Source organism: Chinchilla lanigera, unplaced genomic scaffold (assembly GCF_000276665.1).
Source record: "Chinchilla lanigera isolate Chin_1 unplaced genomic scaffold, ChiLan1.0 scaffold00039, whole genome shotgun sequence".
NCBI lineage: Eukaryota > Metazoa > Chordata > Mammalia > Rodentia > Chinchillidae > Chinchilla > Chinchilla lanigera.
In genome coordinates, this window is record NW_004955440.1 from 814,135 (window position 1) to 831,550 (window position 17,416).

The 17,416-nt window shown below is 37.4% G+C and overlaps 1 protein-coding gene across 4 annotated transcripts in view; it reads right to left on the reverse strand.

Moving 5' to 3' along the window:
- Nckap5 (NCK-associated protein 5) overlaps positions 1–17,416 on the reverse strand; it is an 892,836-nt gene that overhangs the window by 547,746 nt on the left and 327,674 nt on the right. For all 4 annotated transcript variants that reach the window (XM_005390736.2, XM_013517461.1, XM_013517462.1 and 1 more), the window contains one exon: positions 4,680–4,743. In XM_005390736.2, coding sequence (XP_005390793.1) covers positions 4,680–4,743 — 64 coding nt within the window. The remainder of the gene's footprint in view (positions 1–4,679; positions 4,744–17,416) is intronic.

The window sequence follows — 17,416 nt, forward strand, 5'->3', positions numbered from 1 at the left end:
TTCCCCTCAACTCTTTCACTCCTTTTCCAGATACCCTTTACATCGCGACAGAGCTACCACCATCTTTCTTTCACTTTGCTCTTTAAATTCCTTAAAGGTTGAGTGTCTCATAGAGACTCAATTTCTCCCATAGAGACTAATTTCTCACATCAGAGAAACTACGTGCTATGTAACCTTCTTTCATTTATTTCACTTAGTATTATGGTCTCATTTATATGAGAATATTGAGTAGGCTGCATTCTATTTGTACGAGTCATCAGTATTGAGTCATTTATATGATTCAAATTTATCCTTTTCAGAGCTAAGTAATATATTTAATTCTCTATATCCACTCATGTGTTGTTGGGCATATAGGATGCTTCTAAAAATTAGCTATTTTGTTTTATACTGCTATATACATGGCTATGCATGTATCACTGTAATGTGATGACTAATCCCTTCTAGAAAGATACCCAGAGAAGGAATAGCTGGGTCAAATGGTATTTCTACTTTTACTTTAAGGAATCTCCATACTGACCTCTGTAGTGGTTGTACTAGTTTATACTCCTACCAGCACTGTAGAAGAATTCCTTTTTCTCCACATCTTCACCAACATTTTTTATTTATTAGGTCCTGATAATAGCTATTCTTACTGTAGTAACATGGAATCTGAATGTTTTTGTTTGCATTTCTTTAATTACCAAAGATGCTGACCATTTTTTCATATACTTATTGGCCACTTGTACATCTTCTTATTTAAACAGCCTATATTTTGACTGAGTCTTTTGTTTGGGGAGAATCTTTTTTCTTTTTAAATTCTATATTGTATGTGTTAGTCGTCTGTCTGAGGAAGAGCTGACAAATTGTTTCTCCATTCTGTAGACCATCTCCTCTCACTGGTGGTTCTTTCCTTTGATGTACAGAAACTTTATAATTTGATATAATACCATGTATTGATTCTTTGTATTCCACCTTGTGCAACTGGCATTACATACATGATGTCTTTTCCTGTGCCTGTGTCTTCAAGAGCCTTACCAATTTTTCTTACACAGGTTCAGTGTTTTTGTCTTCTATGTCTAGGTCTTTGATCTACTTTGATTTCATTTAAGTAGAGAATGACCAATATGGATTTAGGTTCGTTATTATGCACATGGTTAACAAGTTTTAAAACTGCGACGCTTTAAAGATCACATAGATCCCATATAGTACACAGGGCCAGTGACCCGGATCACAGGAAGAAATAATCTCTCTAAATGAAGACAAAAAATCTTAAGGCATTTGTGAAAAATAATGAAAAGCAAGAATGAAAAACAACAGCAAGAATTATTCCCCAGAAGAAAGAATTAAGAAAACAACCATAAAAGATTTAATATGCTGAAAGGAAGTGTTCTAAAATAAAGACCTGAGGTAACAGAAGAAAAAAGGCAGCCGGGACTAATACTAACAAACAATAGCTCCAAGGTAACACTGCTAACTGCTAGTTGAAATGGACTCTGAAACCAGACCTGACTCATCCACAAGCTTCTATTCTAATTCCATATATGTCCATATTCTATCAGCCACTAAAAAGAAATCTCTCTGCTTGCAACGTGGAAGTCTGGACTGGACCTATATCAGAAAAGAAGACATTAGTAGAAAAAAGGGATGACATTTCTTATGAAGTCTAGAGTTTAGTTAATGTACCTATTAAATAGGTTAACATATTAATATATTAAATAGGATATTATACCTATTAACTAAACTCTAGACTTTACCAGAAATGTCACCAGTCTCTTAGTTTTGACTATTACATCAGTTATGTAAGATGTCAATGTTGAATAAGCCTAAGTGAACGGTAGGCATGTGTTCAGTGTTTTTATAAATCTAAAATGATTATAAAATAGCTTATTAACAACAAATCAAAATGGTGCCTTGGACAGTCTTAAAAGTCTTCATACAAACTTTTAAGTGAAGAGATTTATTGCATAAAATGAAATTTTTAAAAGAGCCTACTTAGCTTTGAAGGCATGAAGGCACATTTATTACTGATTTCTAAAAATAAAAATATGCCGCACTTTAATTACAACAGCTTTTTAAAAGCCTTCTTACATAGTTTCTCTCATATGATTTTTCCTTAAATATGGATAAACACATCCCAAACACTTTAAGCAGTAATTTTTAGAACACAAGGTGATCTGGCTGAGATAAATTGTTCTCCACTTGTGGTAGAGACGTGACAGAAATTCTGTAAAAAACTTGTCACAGCAAGAATTAAATTCGTAAGATTAATAGAACTGTCTGATTTTAGGAGATGTCAGATACTGGAAGAATAAGGACTTCAAAATAAATGAATTCGAGGAGTAGAAAAGCTGAAGCATATAATTAAGCCAAAAACTCAGAGGAATTTGACTATGCAAGGAAAGAAGGAGAAAACATAAGAAGAGGAAAAGAAACTGAGTGAGAGTAGGGGATTAGAGTGTCTCCGAGGACCTGAGATGTGACAGATGATGTCATAGGGGGAAAATGACAGGGAAATGAAGAGTATTAAACCCCATCATGTCAGTACCTTGCTCAAAGCTGTACGGGGCTCCTGTCACCAACAGCGCAGGCCAGAGATCTAGGGAGCCCTTGATAGTCTATGTCCCTCAGCTTTCTGCACTCCTGACTTCTTCTCACTGTTCCCTGTCTCTTACACTCTCTCCAGTCAACTCCATACCCAAACACTTCAAAGCCATTTCCCTACTGTTCTGTTTGCCAACCTCCATGTAGAGAATACTGCTCCCTCAGAAAGCCCTGGCAAATTCCACCTTCTGCAAGTTTTACTCAAATGTTAACTGACTAGTGATTTATTACTATGTACTTTTTATTGAAAATAATGAGCCCCCAGAACTCACAACCTCCTCTGTTGTTTTCCCACAGCTATTTCCACTGTCTAACTGTTCTATCAAATGTCAGTCTCCCCAGGCACTAGACTATAACCATTCAGATTTTTGTCTCTTTTGTTTACTGTTATCTTCCTTGTGCTTAGAATAGTGCCAAGCACACAGTAAGTTGACCCCCAAAATTTGTCAAATTCATCGATACAAAAGTGTGGTTTCCAGTACTATTAGTAAAATTTAGAGTGGCAAAATATTGGTTACTTTTCCAAAGTTATTTTGCTGTTTGGTAACTGGAGTCAACTTTTTGCTTGTTTTCTGGGCATTTTCTACACTGAATAATTACATCCATCATGTTTGAATAGGGGGATTTTGTTTTTAAAAGACTTTATACTTATCTATCTAGTGTCATTTCAAAGCAGGCACACTCAAGGTCAGCGTCAAAAAGAACAAAATTGCATTCTTTCAAGGCTTCTTCTTATGAGCTTCAGTGACATTTAGTTCTTACCAGAAAAAAAGCTATGCATCCTAAAAACTACAAGAGCACAATCACTAAGCAAATGGAATCATAAAATTCTAACTGCATTTTCCAGAAGGGAAAACTGAGATCTAGAAATACAAGTCACTTTCTTATAGTCAAAGGAAAGCTGATGAAGTAGTGAGCTGGAACTCATCATTAAAGGAATACTCAAGAGTTGGCCCACTCTTTCAACTTCTGTTTATGTAGTGAGAAGTCCACATTGGAAAGGCTCAGTTCACTATTTGAAAGAAAACTTTATTTTCTCCAACTTGTTTCCATCTCATTGTTCAAGGATGTTTATGAACGGTAGCTTCAGTTTTTTCAACATTCTAGATTCTCTGCATTATGATCACTAGCAAAAGAAACCATGTAGGCACTTTCCCTAAGCATGTTTATCCGCCACTGTGCCTCACAGACCCCACTCAGTATTTGAACTTTGCATTCCCTGTTGAGAATAACGTAAGGCAGCATATTCTACAAATTTCTTACTTTTTTTCAGTGGATGGATTGCCAAGCAACTCTCAAGAAATCAAATGGAATCAGTTTTCAGGGGCTAAAAGTATATCACTTCTTTTTAAAATAATGAAGTCTACTGAAGAAGTATATAAATTGTTTTGGGTAAGGGGCAAATAAGTCTGGAGCTGTATTTTATTCTCAAAGGTAGGGACAGCAGTTAATCTGCACACATGCATTCCCTGGGCACCCAGATCATCATCTCTGACGTTACAGTGGCACATGGGAAGATACTTCGGCAAAGACAGTCCATAAAATGAAGTTGCTTTAAACCAAAACCACCATATTGATTTTTAGTGCAATTTGAAATGCAAGAAAGCATCAGTTTAAAAGGCACAAGCTGAAAAGAAAAGGGAGAAACACTGCAAACGGTAGAGATAAACAAAAGAATAAAAGACAATTACATTAGCAAACATCTTTGTGTTCTTCCAGGTTAAGTCTAAAAAACTCAGAGGGTTGAATTATGTTGAAATGCCCTAATGTAAAAATCTAAGATTGCCCACTTCTGTACTTTGTGCTCACAGCTAGAACCCTGGGCATCTGGCAGATCTTTCAGAAATAAAGCCTTTGAATATTTCACCATTGTTTTCAAAGCCCAAGTAGTTTTTTCTTTTTTTCAATTAATAGATCTCCCTTTCTCTGCAAATTGCAGAGCCATCTAAACTGCACTATTGAAGACATCATTCACTAAAATATCACTAAGTTTACTGCACACATGTATTTTCCTTATATCCTTAGTGAAACCAAATGATTTGCCGAGCCAGAGACCTCTGCACAAAGGTTCAGCGGAAGGAGAGAGCAGCAGGACTTACCACTGCCCCCTCACTTGTTCTTTGGGCAACTTCTCGCTGCAGTCGGGCCACAGCCAACTTCTCCCTGGAGATACAAAAGCACATGATTAGTGGACCATTCCCAGGACAGCAGCGACACCACATGACCGTGAAGCGTTCTTTTGCGGTCTCTAGAGGAACTCCTTCCCTCACTTAGCTCACTTCCCCCATGATGCTGCCCATAAATATTTAAAGTGACTGGTCAGTAGTGCATTGTTTTCATCTAGTGTCATTTTTTTGCCTTGGATTTTATAATAGCCAAATAAATGTTGAATGCTGAGCAGAAGCTTTGCTTGGAGCCCATTAAGACACATCATTTGGTGACAAATTTTCTGTGGCTGAAACAATTCAGTTGTCCTTTCTGTATCAACTCTGCTTATATATTTTTAATAATCTTCATTTCTTTTGCAGCTATTTACTAGTGCACAGTCTTAAAAGGCAAACAAATCATAGAACAGCACCATTATTTATAATGGAAAATCATCTGCAGGCTCGCTACACAATCCTTATACTGCTGGGCATTTTACCTATCCTCATATGAGCCTGACACTACCCTATGTTTCATTAAGCCCTTTCTTTAGAGAAAGTGGGAATTCGAGCCGCTAAGTAAAAAAGCTGAACCCTAGCAAACATGTAATAATTTGAGGATCAGGTTTTGGGTTTCCTTATTTCAAAGCCTAAATAAAAATTCTGTGTATCATTTTTCAGGATCTAGGAAGTAGGAAAAAAGGAGACTTAAAAATCAGATTAGTTTAGTATTAGCTTAGTATTCTCCATAGTAGGGTTCATTTTATATTTTTTAAAATTGTAAAACTGATTTCACTCACAGTATATTGAATCTTCACCAAAGTTAAGAGTACTTTTGTAAAGTGATAGATACTTGCATTTTGGACAGTTTTACGGTTATTTTTTAATTTTTTTTTTTTTTTGGTTTTTCTCCGGTACCAGGAACCGAACTCACTACCTTGCGCTTGCCAGGCAGGCACTTTGCCGCTGAGCTAAATCCCCAGCCCCGAGGTTATTTTTTTAAATAGTTAACAGATAACATACAGTAAGTGACCTCTTAAAGTGATTCCCAAATCTTAGTTTTAGCAAGCTATCCCATGAACTCCTTTTATCACTATCAAAATATGAAATTGAGTGATATCATATCCATTAGCCTGCCCTCTGCACAGCATCACACACAAACACAGACAAAACTGCTCTATTCCCACATGAATGAGAGGATTTCTTCTACCTAATCGCTCAGGTCTTTGAAACAACTTTGGCTGCCGAAGGAAGACTGTGCTTTTGGTTGTTTAAGGCTGACCAGTGTTCCAGTAGGAAAAGCTCTCCCTGAATAAAAGTCTGAAGACATGCCGGGACAATGGTAAATGACAATGAGGAGATGTTCCAGGGAACAAGCTTGGAGATCTGGAGCAACACCTGTGCACTGCTGTCCCTGTGAGAAGGACCAGCAAGTAGACAGGAAGAGCCATCAAGAGATGTAAATTACATGCCTGTATTTAAGGAAACCAGGCAGAGAGTCCATGGGTAGTCTGACCCAAGTCCTATGAGAAGATGTAAGGACAAATGTAAGAAGCAGAGTTGAAAGAGATGAATATGAGTGACTTCCTATTTCATATGAAAATTAAATGCAACCATTTATCTCCTCTTTACCCAGAAACAATTAAAACTGCAGTGAATGTATAATGATGGTGAACATTTACGAAGTGAAAGAAAAAAGGAGAATACACTCTATATTGTATATATTAGCTTGCTCGTCACCGAGATACAATAACAACAACCAGCTCCTCAACTTCGAGGAGGAGAGGTCGAATTTGCTTTCAGCTTGAGTGCATGATTGGCTGGTGCTGAGGCAGAGAAATCACAACAGAAACAAAAAAGCTGTTTAGGTCAAGGCAGTGGAGCAGCAAGCAGGGAAGAGAACAGGAGCAGAAGGGGTGGGGGTCAGATACAGACCCAAAGGCCACTCCTCCATGAACCCACACACACCTACAAGTGTGCTCCAGGAACCCATAGAGTGGATCCCAAAGCAAAGCAAATGGAAACTCCACCCACCACAACAACACAGCGGTTCTGTTCAAAGCATAAACCCAACAGATATGCACATACGTTACCACCAAAAGACACAGACTAGAATGTTCACAGAAGTGCTGTTTGTAATAGCATTAAACCAAAAATGCACATAGTCATTAGCAATAGACTAGACAAGTAAACTTCAGCACAGTCATACCTGGGCTGGTATACAGTATTGAGAAGGCACAGTCTGGGCATGGTGGAACACACCTATAATCTCAGCACTGTGGCTAGCTGAGGCAGAAGGACTTCAAGTTCAAGCCCAGCCAGGATAATTCAGAGACCTTGCCTTAAATTAAAAAATAAAAACTAAAACAAAAATGAAAAAAGGCTGGGAGAGTAGCTCAGTGGGAATACACAGAGTTCAAATCCTTTTATCACAAATTCAATTTATATAAAAACTAAAACTCCTATCCAGTTTGATAAGAAAAAAACACATGAAAATCAAAATGGAAGACATAAAACTGCATATTCAGAGATTACAATTTTCTAATTAAAAATGCTAAGTAACTTTAAAAACAACAATTAATAGGTTGATTGAGCAGTCACATCATAGAAGCCAACTGTATAATGTATGTGAAAATCAAATGCATACTTCTGCAGTAACACAAATCAAGTGCAAAATGAAATTTAAAAATATTGATTGATGACAGTGTCAAAAAACAAAATATCTATGGAATAAACTAAAGAAAAAAAAAAGGACCTGCAAGATTGCTACCCTGTAAGCGCTGCTCAGAAGGCTAAACATAGACAAATAAGGAGAGATATATATCACATTCAGGGTTAGAATGCTTAATATTATTCCACTTTCAAGTTTTTCTGTAAATTCTTTCTCACTGGGGTGTATCCCTCCACCTAAGCAAACAAAGAGAAAGACACTCCTGGAAACAAGCAATTCCATACAGAAGAAGAGAAAGAGGAATTCACTTTTTTCTTTTCTTTTGATAAAGAGAAGCCCTTGCACAACAGCAAGGTAAGAATCCAAACAACAGAACCTGACTGCAGTGAGAAGGGGGAGGCTCCCAAAGGATGACTCTGTGTAAAGAATCAAAGCTGAACCAAAGAAACTACCGTGGAGTCTGTAAATACTGAGAAAGGTTTTGAGTTCTTGGACAAAGTTTATTAAGCATAAGAAATTGGAGCGCAATGACAGAAAGTGGAAAATATTAATTCTAGGAAAAAGCAAAGCTATTCCAGATATGCAATGCTAGAATTCATATCCAGCCATGAATGACATTTGTTTTCTCATTTGAATTAAATCACACTTTAATTTAAAAATTAGGGAGAATAGGAAGCATAGAAAGACAAGTGACACAGGAACACTAGATCTGCTCTGCCATAGTAGGTAAATACTATGTAATTTCTAAAAGTAACCAATGTAGAAATAGTAGTACAAGGGGCTGGGGATTTAGCTCAGCGGCACAGCATCTGCCTGGCAAGCGCAAGGTTGTGAGTTTGATTCCCGGTACCGGAAAAAAACAAACAAACCAAAAAGATCTTGGGGCTGGGGATTTAGCTCAGCAGCACAGTGCCTGCCTGGCAAGCACAAGGTCATGAGTTCGATTCCCGGTACCTGAAAAAAAACAAAAAAACAACAACAAAAAAACCCCCAAAGAAATAGAAGTACAACATTACTTATTTAAAAGGATGGAAACTCAGAAAACAGTCCAAAACAATGGAAAGCAGCTGTGTCAGGGCAACAAAAGCTAGAAGTAGAAAGGGAAGGGTACACCTTTTATAAATCTTCTCACTGCATGTAACTTCCTAATTATGCATGTGTTAGTCATGATAAACATCCAAAAAATGTATGTTCCTAAAACAGGTGGTCATGTGCTGGGACTGTAAGTCAGTGGTAGAATGCTTGCCTAGGATGCTGCAATAGCACATGTCATGTAGCTCCTAGAAAACCATACATGAAAGAAAGTGAGTTTAATAAGGCAAATATCTTAGTTATTGTGAAAGAAGTTTTGACCTTGCAGATACGTTGAAAGTCTTGGGGCCACCAAGGGTCACAGAAGGACACCATGGGAACATCAACTAGAAGACAGATACAGAACTAGGCATAGAAGAATGTTCTGGAAATTGCCTTGGGTCATTATTCTTGATTGCTGAATCCTCAGAGAATATTTTAATATATATGCTAATAGCATGTTAATTTTTCTCAAGACTGGTTTAACATAAAAGAGACACTTCTAGGAACAGAGCAAGAGTTTATCTTATCACTATCATTCTACTAAATGATAAGAGAATTAAAATAGCATAAAGGTGAAGAACATTACTATTTTATGCTTAAAAGAGATGACCTTCATATCAACTATTAGGACTATCACTGTGTAGGTACTTGTCAAATCATATTCAATTAAATTTTAAAGAAAACCTAAATGGGATCAACTATCACATATATTTAAAAAGGAAAATATTAATAACTCATGACATTTTGTGCCCACTCATTATATTGTTAGGAATTCAATAAAGAGTGAATAAATCAGCACGAAAGAGTCTTCCCTAAAGGTATTGCACATTAGTCATTTGATTTGGTAAAATGAGAAAAATATGTAGAAACTAGAAATATCGATTTTCGTTTTGACCTAAGTAGAAAATAGAGACATGCCCACTTTCAAACACTGTTGAAATAGGTGAGGCGAATAGGGGAATTTCAGAGCAGTGTAGGCCACAGGAAAGGACAATCCCAGCCCAGCGCTACTCCTGTGCCCTCCTAATTTACAAGTTGGAAAACTGCTCAAGTGTGGACATGTGGAGCCACCCCAACTACGTAGCTAGGTGGTAATGATATAGGAAAAAAATAACTCCTGACCTGTTAGATTTCAAATGTGGGTTTGTGGTCTCACAACACCAAGGAATGAAGTTATAAACCAAAGGAGAAAGTTAGGAGAGATTATTGGAAATGAGAAGCACAGCTCCTAGGATTCCTGGAGGGGTCCTGGCCACTGAGGTTCTTCGGCAGGGATAATTTATAGAGCACAATCAAAATGTGAGTGTGTAATCACAATGTGGGTACAAATGGGTCACACTACAATCAACCCATAGGATTAGGGGTATAGTTGTTTAGCTAAAATTGATCCAATAAGGAAACGAGTCACATAGAAATGAGGTAGAGGACTAGGCCATGGCAAAGCTGGCTGGGAAATTAGCTGTGACCTGTTTATTACAAAATCCCAGGACACATGCGCAGAACAATTTGCAAAGCCATGCACATGGACTTCTACTGAGAGCTCCAGCATGTTTTTGACAGAATGGCCTAGATCTAACGTCAACCTGAGGAGTGGGAAATACAAAGAGGACACTTCATATTGCGCTTTTAGCCACTTTATTCTTTCCTGCATGGTAATCCACTCTCATCCTGTAAAGCGTACTGACTTTCCTACCTTTACCTGGCTCAAACCTGCCCTGTGGAACTTATTTTCTTATTTTTAATAAATGTAAAACCTTGCTGCCATTTGTGCTTGTCATGACCAATTCTTTGGTCAGGGCAGAAAAAAATCTATAAACCACCTCTAGAAAGAGACTCCAGTACCCCCAAAACCTGGTAACAGCAAGGAATATGCAAAGAACAGTCACTTTTAGGAAAGGAGGACAGTATAAGTCCCTGGATATCCTGATCACTCACCTATGCATCTGATGCCTATCTGGGCTTGCTGGACCAGGTGGTGCTAATTACATTACAATTTCAGTCTGCTGTTTACATCTAAGGGAAGGGAGGCCTGCCAGCCTGACTATGGCTTTTCCATCCTGAGGCAGGATTCTCTTCAGATTTGCCTCTAGCCATAATTCTGATGTCTCTATTTTTTGTACTGACTTCCTTTAGGGCCCAATTCTGTCTGACCAAATATTAATTTTTATCTAACTTAGCTCTCTATAATAGTAAAGGGCAGGATATGCAAGGATAGCAAATGCAACTGTCTCTTTGGGACCAAGCTCTGTAATTGTTTGAAATGATTTATGCAAGAAACACAACACACAATGGCATCAAGTAGGAACTCCTAAAATGGTTCCAACAGTTCAGGGTCCTTATGAGGTACACAGTCAAAGCCAGTGGTAGCTCAGTGCTACATAGCAGGGACAGTCCAACTCTGATATTTTATGAAGATATTTTTTGGATCCTATTCCTTTTGGAAAGAGGGTTTCAAGGTGAATAAAAGCAAAGGATTCTCTCTTTAGCTTCAATAATTTTAATAATTCTAAATATTTTTAGTCCTAGGAATTATACGTATTCAATTTATGTTGGCAGTTTAAATGGGAATATTTTATTTTTGCAGGAAAAAATTCATCATCCTTTATTAAAACTAAGGAAATGATAGAGAGGTTGACTAGATCTTACGAAAAAATACTCAGGATTTCTGAAAGTTAACACTTTGGGGATCAAATTATCAACTCAATCAAGACATCAAAAATAAATGATTCAGTCTTTTTAACAGTTACTTAAAGTGCCCTTGGGTTTAATCAACCCTAACAAACTATGTCTTCAAAATCTCCACCCTGGCAATATATGTGTGAAACCAACTGGGATTAGCATCTTTCTCATGCAAATTGAAGGTTCTTACAAACAGCTTGTGTAAAAAAGTAAACAAAGAATACTTGACTCACAAACTACCCAAAGCAAATTAAATACACTCACATACACTTGTGTTCCCATCTGAAGGCCTGAGTTCATTTGCTGGAGACAACTGTGTTTCTGCAAGGCATGGCTATTTTGCTCTACATTGTGAAAAAAATAGCAGCTCATTAAGGAAGTGGTTATTGGCTTTATAATTACAAAACAAATGACCTGGGATATTTTATCAAAGGCTATGGATCTGTATTTAGAGAACAAGGATAAAGAAGAATATAAAGAATATAGATGCAGTAAAGGAGACCACAACACTTCTCTTTCAGTTAAATTCAAAGAGAACTCTTTTCTCTAAGAAGGATGAAAACAGACCAACTCTTATCCACTTTTATATTCTAATGGCAAATTAGCCTCAGGTTTCTCAAGTCCTTCAGCATAGCCCCAGTCGACCCCAACTAGCAATAATAAACAAGGTTTCTTTTTGCATGAACCATGGATCTTGACCATGCTACCGACACCCTCAGAGCCAGTCCACAATAGGGGTTCTCAAAAAAGCCAAGAGGACGCTGACGTGTAAACTCTGGAGAATACCAGCCAGGCCTGCATGTTTAGTGAACTTTCTCCGAGGAGAGTGCATCTGGTAAGGGGGAATATATCCCGTGTGGGATGTAGGAACAATCTAGACTGCAAGGAGGCAAATCGAGGCTCTCTGGCCACCGTACAGGAAAGCAAGCACTCTCACCATTTTGGAGCCGGGAGAATGGAACTGCCATGCAGCCTGCTGTCCACCAGGCAGATGGCATCCCTGTGAGAATGCCCTAAAGGAAGCACAGCAAGGGCACTTGGTAAAACTGAGAAGAATTGTTTCTGACTCATTAGAAGTCTCCTCTCCTCAGCCCAAACTGCTGTGTACAGGCGACACATGTGAAAAGTGATACGTCACGAGGAACAACTGAATCTCACCTCCAGCAAGCTGTTACACACTGCTTTGATCAAGCAACAGTTATTGTGGGTCAACTCTCCTTGAATTTTCTAGAAAAATAAAGTGTAACTAGGTATACTTGTGTACATATTTTAAAAGAAAGAAATTTTCCGGGCATTTTAAAAATCCAATTTCAACTTCCCTTAATGTGGTAAAGACATCACGGCACTACAGAATCCTATAATGCATCCTCTACAATTTTCAGTTTATGTTACTTTTAGTATTTAAGTTCCTCTATTCCAAGGTATTTAAAACTTAGGAATGTATGCAGTAAGTAATATATACTATATTGTAATATATTTAGAATATTCTACCAGCTAAAACCATGGAATCCAATGAAAGTAAAAATTCTAATTCATTCAGCAAATACTCAGAAAAGTTTATTCCAGGCCCATATAGTTATTGGCTTGGGAAATAAAATAAGCCAGTCCCAAACTGAGAGTTCTCAGGGCTTACAGAGAGCCAGCCTGAGATGTACTAGCGCACCAACACAGGTGCGCTATGCTCAAAGCTGGGTTTTAAAATGAATGTCAGTGAACATTTCTACCAAAAAATTAAAATTAAGTCTCACTTCAATAAAGGAACATTTTGCTATTTCTAAGATATTTTTTCAATTTTTATATTTTTTAGTTACAAGTCACAAAATAGCTCTGCAGGAGCTGTCCTCGCAAATATCTTAGTATAAAGACTCTTACATGTTTTATGTTATTCTCTAAATTTCCTTAGATCTTTTAAATGCACTGTTGGATTTGAGTTTAGCTCCAACATTTGCCACAGGATGCTATTCCTGGTAGCTTTCTTTCTTTCCTTTCTTTTGGGGTTTGTTGTTTGGTGGGTTGGTTTTGGTGGTACTAGGAACTGAACAGGGTCTTCCACCTGAGCTACATTCTCACCTTTTTAAATTTTTGAAGCAGGGTCTCAGTCACCAAGTTGTCCAGGGCTCTAACCTGCAATTCTTCTGCCTCAGTCTCCCAGAGATTAGGTGGAGGCCAAGCTCACTTCTTTGAGAGGCACTTGGCCAGTGTTTCCAACAACAAAGGGAATCATAATAGCTGATATTTCTTGTATAGTTGCTATGCCAGGCCCTACCCTAAATATGTTACATGAAATATTTAAATCTCAAACAATCCCATGAACTGAATATTGCCATGATTCTCCATAATACATATCAATGGTTTTCAAACATTTTGGATTTAATATCCTTTCACACACTGTAAAATAGAAAGCCTTTGTTGTTGTGGGTTATATGTACCAGGACCTCACATTCACAGTTAAAACTGAAGCTTTAGAAGTATGTATTATTCATTTAAAATAGCAATAATAATTCTCTTGCAGGTTGACATAAATATAATTATGAAATAGAACTACAGATTTCAAAACAAAATACAGGAAAACAAGTGCAATTGTTTCCTAGTTTTGTAAACATCTTTAATGTCTGGTTGACAAAAATGAGACATCTGTTTTCTCATATTTATTTTCACATTCAATACTACAGTCATATAGGGCAACCTCTGGCAAACCACGGTATTCTTGTGAGAAAAAGAGAGTTAAAAAATCAGATAACATCCTAATATTTTTATAAAAATAGGCTTGACCTTTCAGATCCCCAGAAAGGTTACAGGGCCCCCAGAGGCCTCTATTCCTCTAGCAAAGTTTGAACAATGCTAATGTTCAAATACCTGCCTTCCACGGAAAACGCAGGCTACTCGCATAGGCTAGAAAACAACTCTATCACCCCGTTGCTCAAAAATTTGAATGTGGCCATTAAGGTTTTCCAAATTTGTAAAAGAGCAACAAATACACATTTATTTACAACAGTATTTGTTAGAACTTGGACCACCGCTCCTACCATTGCCGGTTACAACTGCAATCACAATTGTAACACAGAAGATAATCACAAATAAAGAAATGATTAGGGTTTCCAAGGATACAAAAAGTTCCTGACCCATTTAATGTGAACCAGTGAGAACACTTAAAACACTGAATTCTTAAATTCTAAATTTTTTTGTACAGAAGAAAAGTACAAATCAAACTCCCAACATAAAACTTACATTTACGTATAGATTTGTGTACCAATTCACATCCACCTCCTGCTTTTCCCCCACAAAGATACTACCAAACACCAAGAGGAAATTAGATAGATGACTATTCTCACACATGCCTTGGGGCAGAGTCATACATTAAAATTGTGGAAAGAAAATTCAATTAATCATCAGCATTCCCCATTTCTAGTGGGCCCCAAGAATAAGAGCCCAGTGGGCTCTGGTACATGTGCAGGGAGAACAGGTTTATTCCCCCGAGCAGGGCCAGGACTATTCTCTCCACACACAGAGGCATCCCGGGGAGTCATCCGCTGCAGAGGCTGTGATAATGCAGAGCGCCAGGTGCACCTGTCGCATGGGCAGATGGGGAGACCGGTGGCAGCAGTCCCTGAGTCATGGCTAAATTAATTAGCCTTTCCCAAGCACATCATTTAATTACTCACCCCTTCAAATACTCAGTATGAGAACAGATTTTAGACAAACTCTAGAGCCACAACACAGATGAAGCATATTTATGTACTTTTTCTAACCATTAAACATCGCACAGTTTTAGAACATGAAAAAAAATCTCTCTCGTTATAGGCTATGGAGGGGACTTTCTTAGCATCCATTAGGTATCATAGTAAGTTGAGAGTGCATTCTAAATTTATTCACTTTTATAGGATTTTCACAACAGTAAAGATGGTAAACATTCAGCAGGAAACTCAAGAGGTTTGACACATTCATCCCATCCACTTTGGGAGAGAGTAGGAGTTTGATCCTGTTATGTCACGCTGTTAAGGTATGTCCACCAATTCCCCCACCCCTAAAAAAAACTCAGAGACTTTCTAAACAATTTGAATTTTTGGAATACAGAGATAATTATTTAAAAAACCTCAGTTGTCTCCCTTTCAAAAAAATGAAGTTCTCCAAATATTAATCCTATAAATGTATTCTTTATAATCTGTCCTTCCACTCTCAAGAGCAGAAATGACACATTTTCATTTCATGATTCATTCATACCATCATTCATGTAATCTACTATGTTTTCTACTGCTTGCTTACCTGTTTTTCTCCCCTTACTGGCATGTAAGATCCTAAAAAGCTGGGACTGTATGGTCTTCTACATGCTGAACTTAAACATGTCCTCAATGAATCAAAGATCACACTTCAGAGCAAAGATAGTCTCACTGACTTGAGGTGAGATTACAAATTTCCTTTGTCTGTATGTAATATCAGAAGTTGGTATCATGTTCTAAAGCTGAGCAAAATGTGCTAGTTAAGGTGATACAAAGAGACCTGCAAACCCTAAGTAAGTCATATATGTAGCATTTTGCACATTTTAGACATTCGTGCACTCTTGCTGATTAGAAAGTAAATGAAGAAATGAACTTGTATGGGTTTTCTCACTTTTCTTGATAGTAATTAGAACTGGTGGCTTTCAACAATATGTGCTTTCATTTCCAAAATTTTTTATAAAGTTGGAAAAGCCTGGATTTAACACAATGCTAATTTAAAGCAATACCATTTTCTCTTCGTCCTTCCTTTCTCTGGAGCCAAATGAAACCAAAGCTTTCATACCTAATGTGTCTCTAAAATACTTATTAGAACAAAAGGCTCCTCTAACTGCAACAGTGTATAAAAATTGCTAGTCTTATCTCTTGCCATAACCCCTCTGGAAGTAAAGTCAGTTCAAAGACTTAAAAAAAAAACATTTCCTGGAGATATCTAATTGTATGAGGCACTGAAGCACCACTCAATATCTCAGCATTAATTTTCACTTCCAAGAAAACTGTGTTTCTTAAGAATTCCTTATGCTTCCACGCTATCTAAGAAATGTGGAATTTCCAGGTTTTCATGAATCTCACATATTTCTTCTTCTACTATTAAAATTTCCCCCAAAAGTAACCTAGTTCTGCATTATGTCTGACAATTAAGAAAAAATTTCACTAGTAGAATTCATTTCTACCACATTGAATATTCTTCCATAGCTTAATACTGAAGGGGAATTCTTAAGGAAAAGAAAACACATGCTAACCATCTCATAACATGTGAAAATAGTCCCTACATGATAACTAATTTGGTTTTCCATGGCTTTCAATTATCAATGGCCTTGACATCTCGTTCTGTGTCTGTTTTGAAGAAGGCCCCATGATAGTATCTGTGGAGAGACTTAAGCCATCTGTCTAGGCTTTCAAAAAAGAGACCAGGACTCTTCAAAGAACAAGGTTGAAAGATGTATTGACAGAAGCCCTGGTGAACGGTACAAAGTTTGTACTCCAAAACCTTTTTCCTTATACCATGAGTCAAACAAACAAGGGTGAATTCTCAACCACTACTGTCGGTGCAAATACTCCAAAATTGGAACACTTCTGATCCATAGAATTGTGGGTAATGGATACCAAAATTATACACATATATACAACTTGATAATATATAATTGGTACCTCAAGCAAAATCCAATATATTTTCACCCAAAGCAGTGTTTACTTCTACCAAGAAGAATGAAGAAAGTCTTTATAGGTAAACTGGCCAAACAGATAACTTTACAACAATAGGATTATAAACTATTTACTGCAAAACTAGACATTTTAAATCTAAGGACCTGCTTTTACATGCCATCTTTCAAGAGAGGTCAAGAGGACTGAGGGACTACCTGAAATGATTCAAATGACACATTTCATAGCTAAACCTCCACAGAGACCTTTATAATTCTTTCATCATACTATTATTTTTAAAAGTCTACAGTGATACCCAGTGTGTGTGAGGTAAGATGCTACGTCAGTACTCTATAAAAAGAATACTGCTTTTGTCTTTCAGACTGGGGATGGTTTCTTAGCATATATATATACACTCTCTGGCTATCCCTGTCTGGCTACCCCATTCCAGAGGCACACACTGGTTATTTGTGTGGACTAAGGAGTTAGTGACCTGGGGTCTCAGAATCAATCTGTCTAGAGATAATGTCCATATCAGGCCTTTATTAACTCAGGTCTCTTCCCAACTGGACCATTATTAGCACTATAAATTTAATAACTTTTATAAATCATACCACTTAATAGCCTTGCCT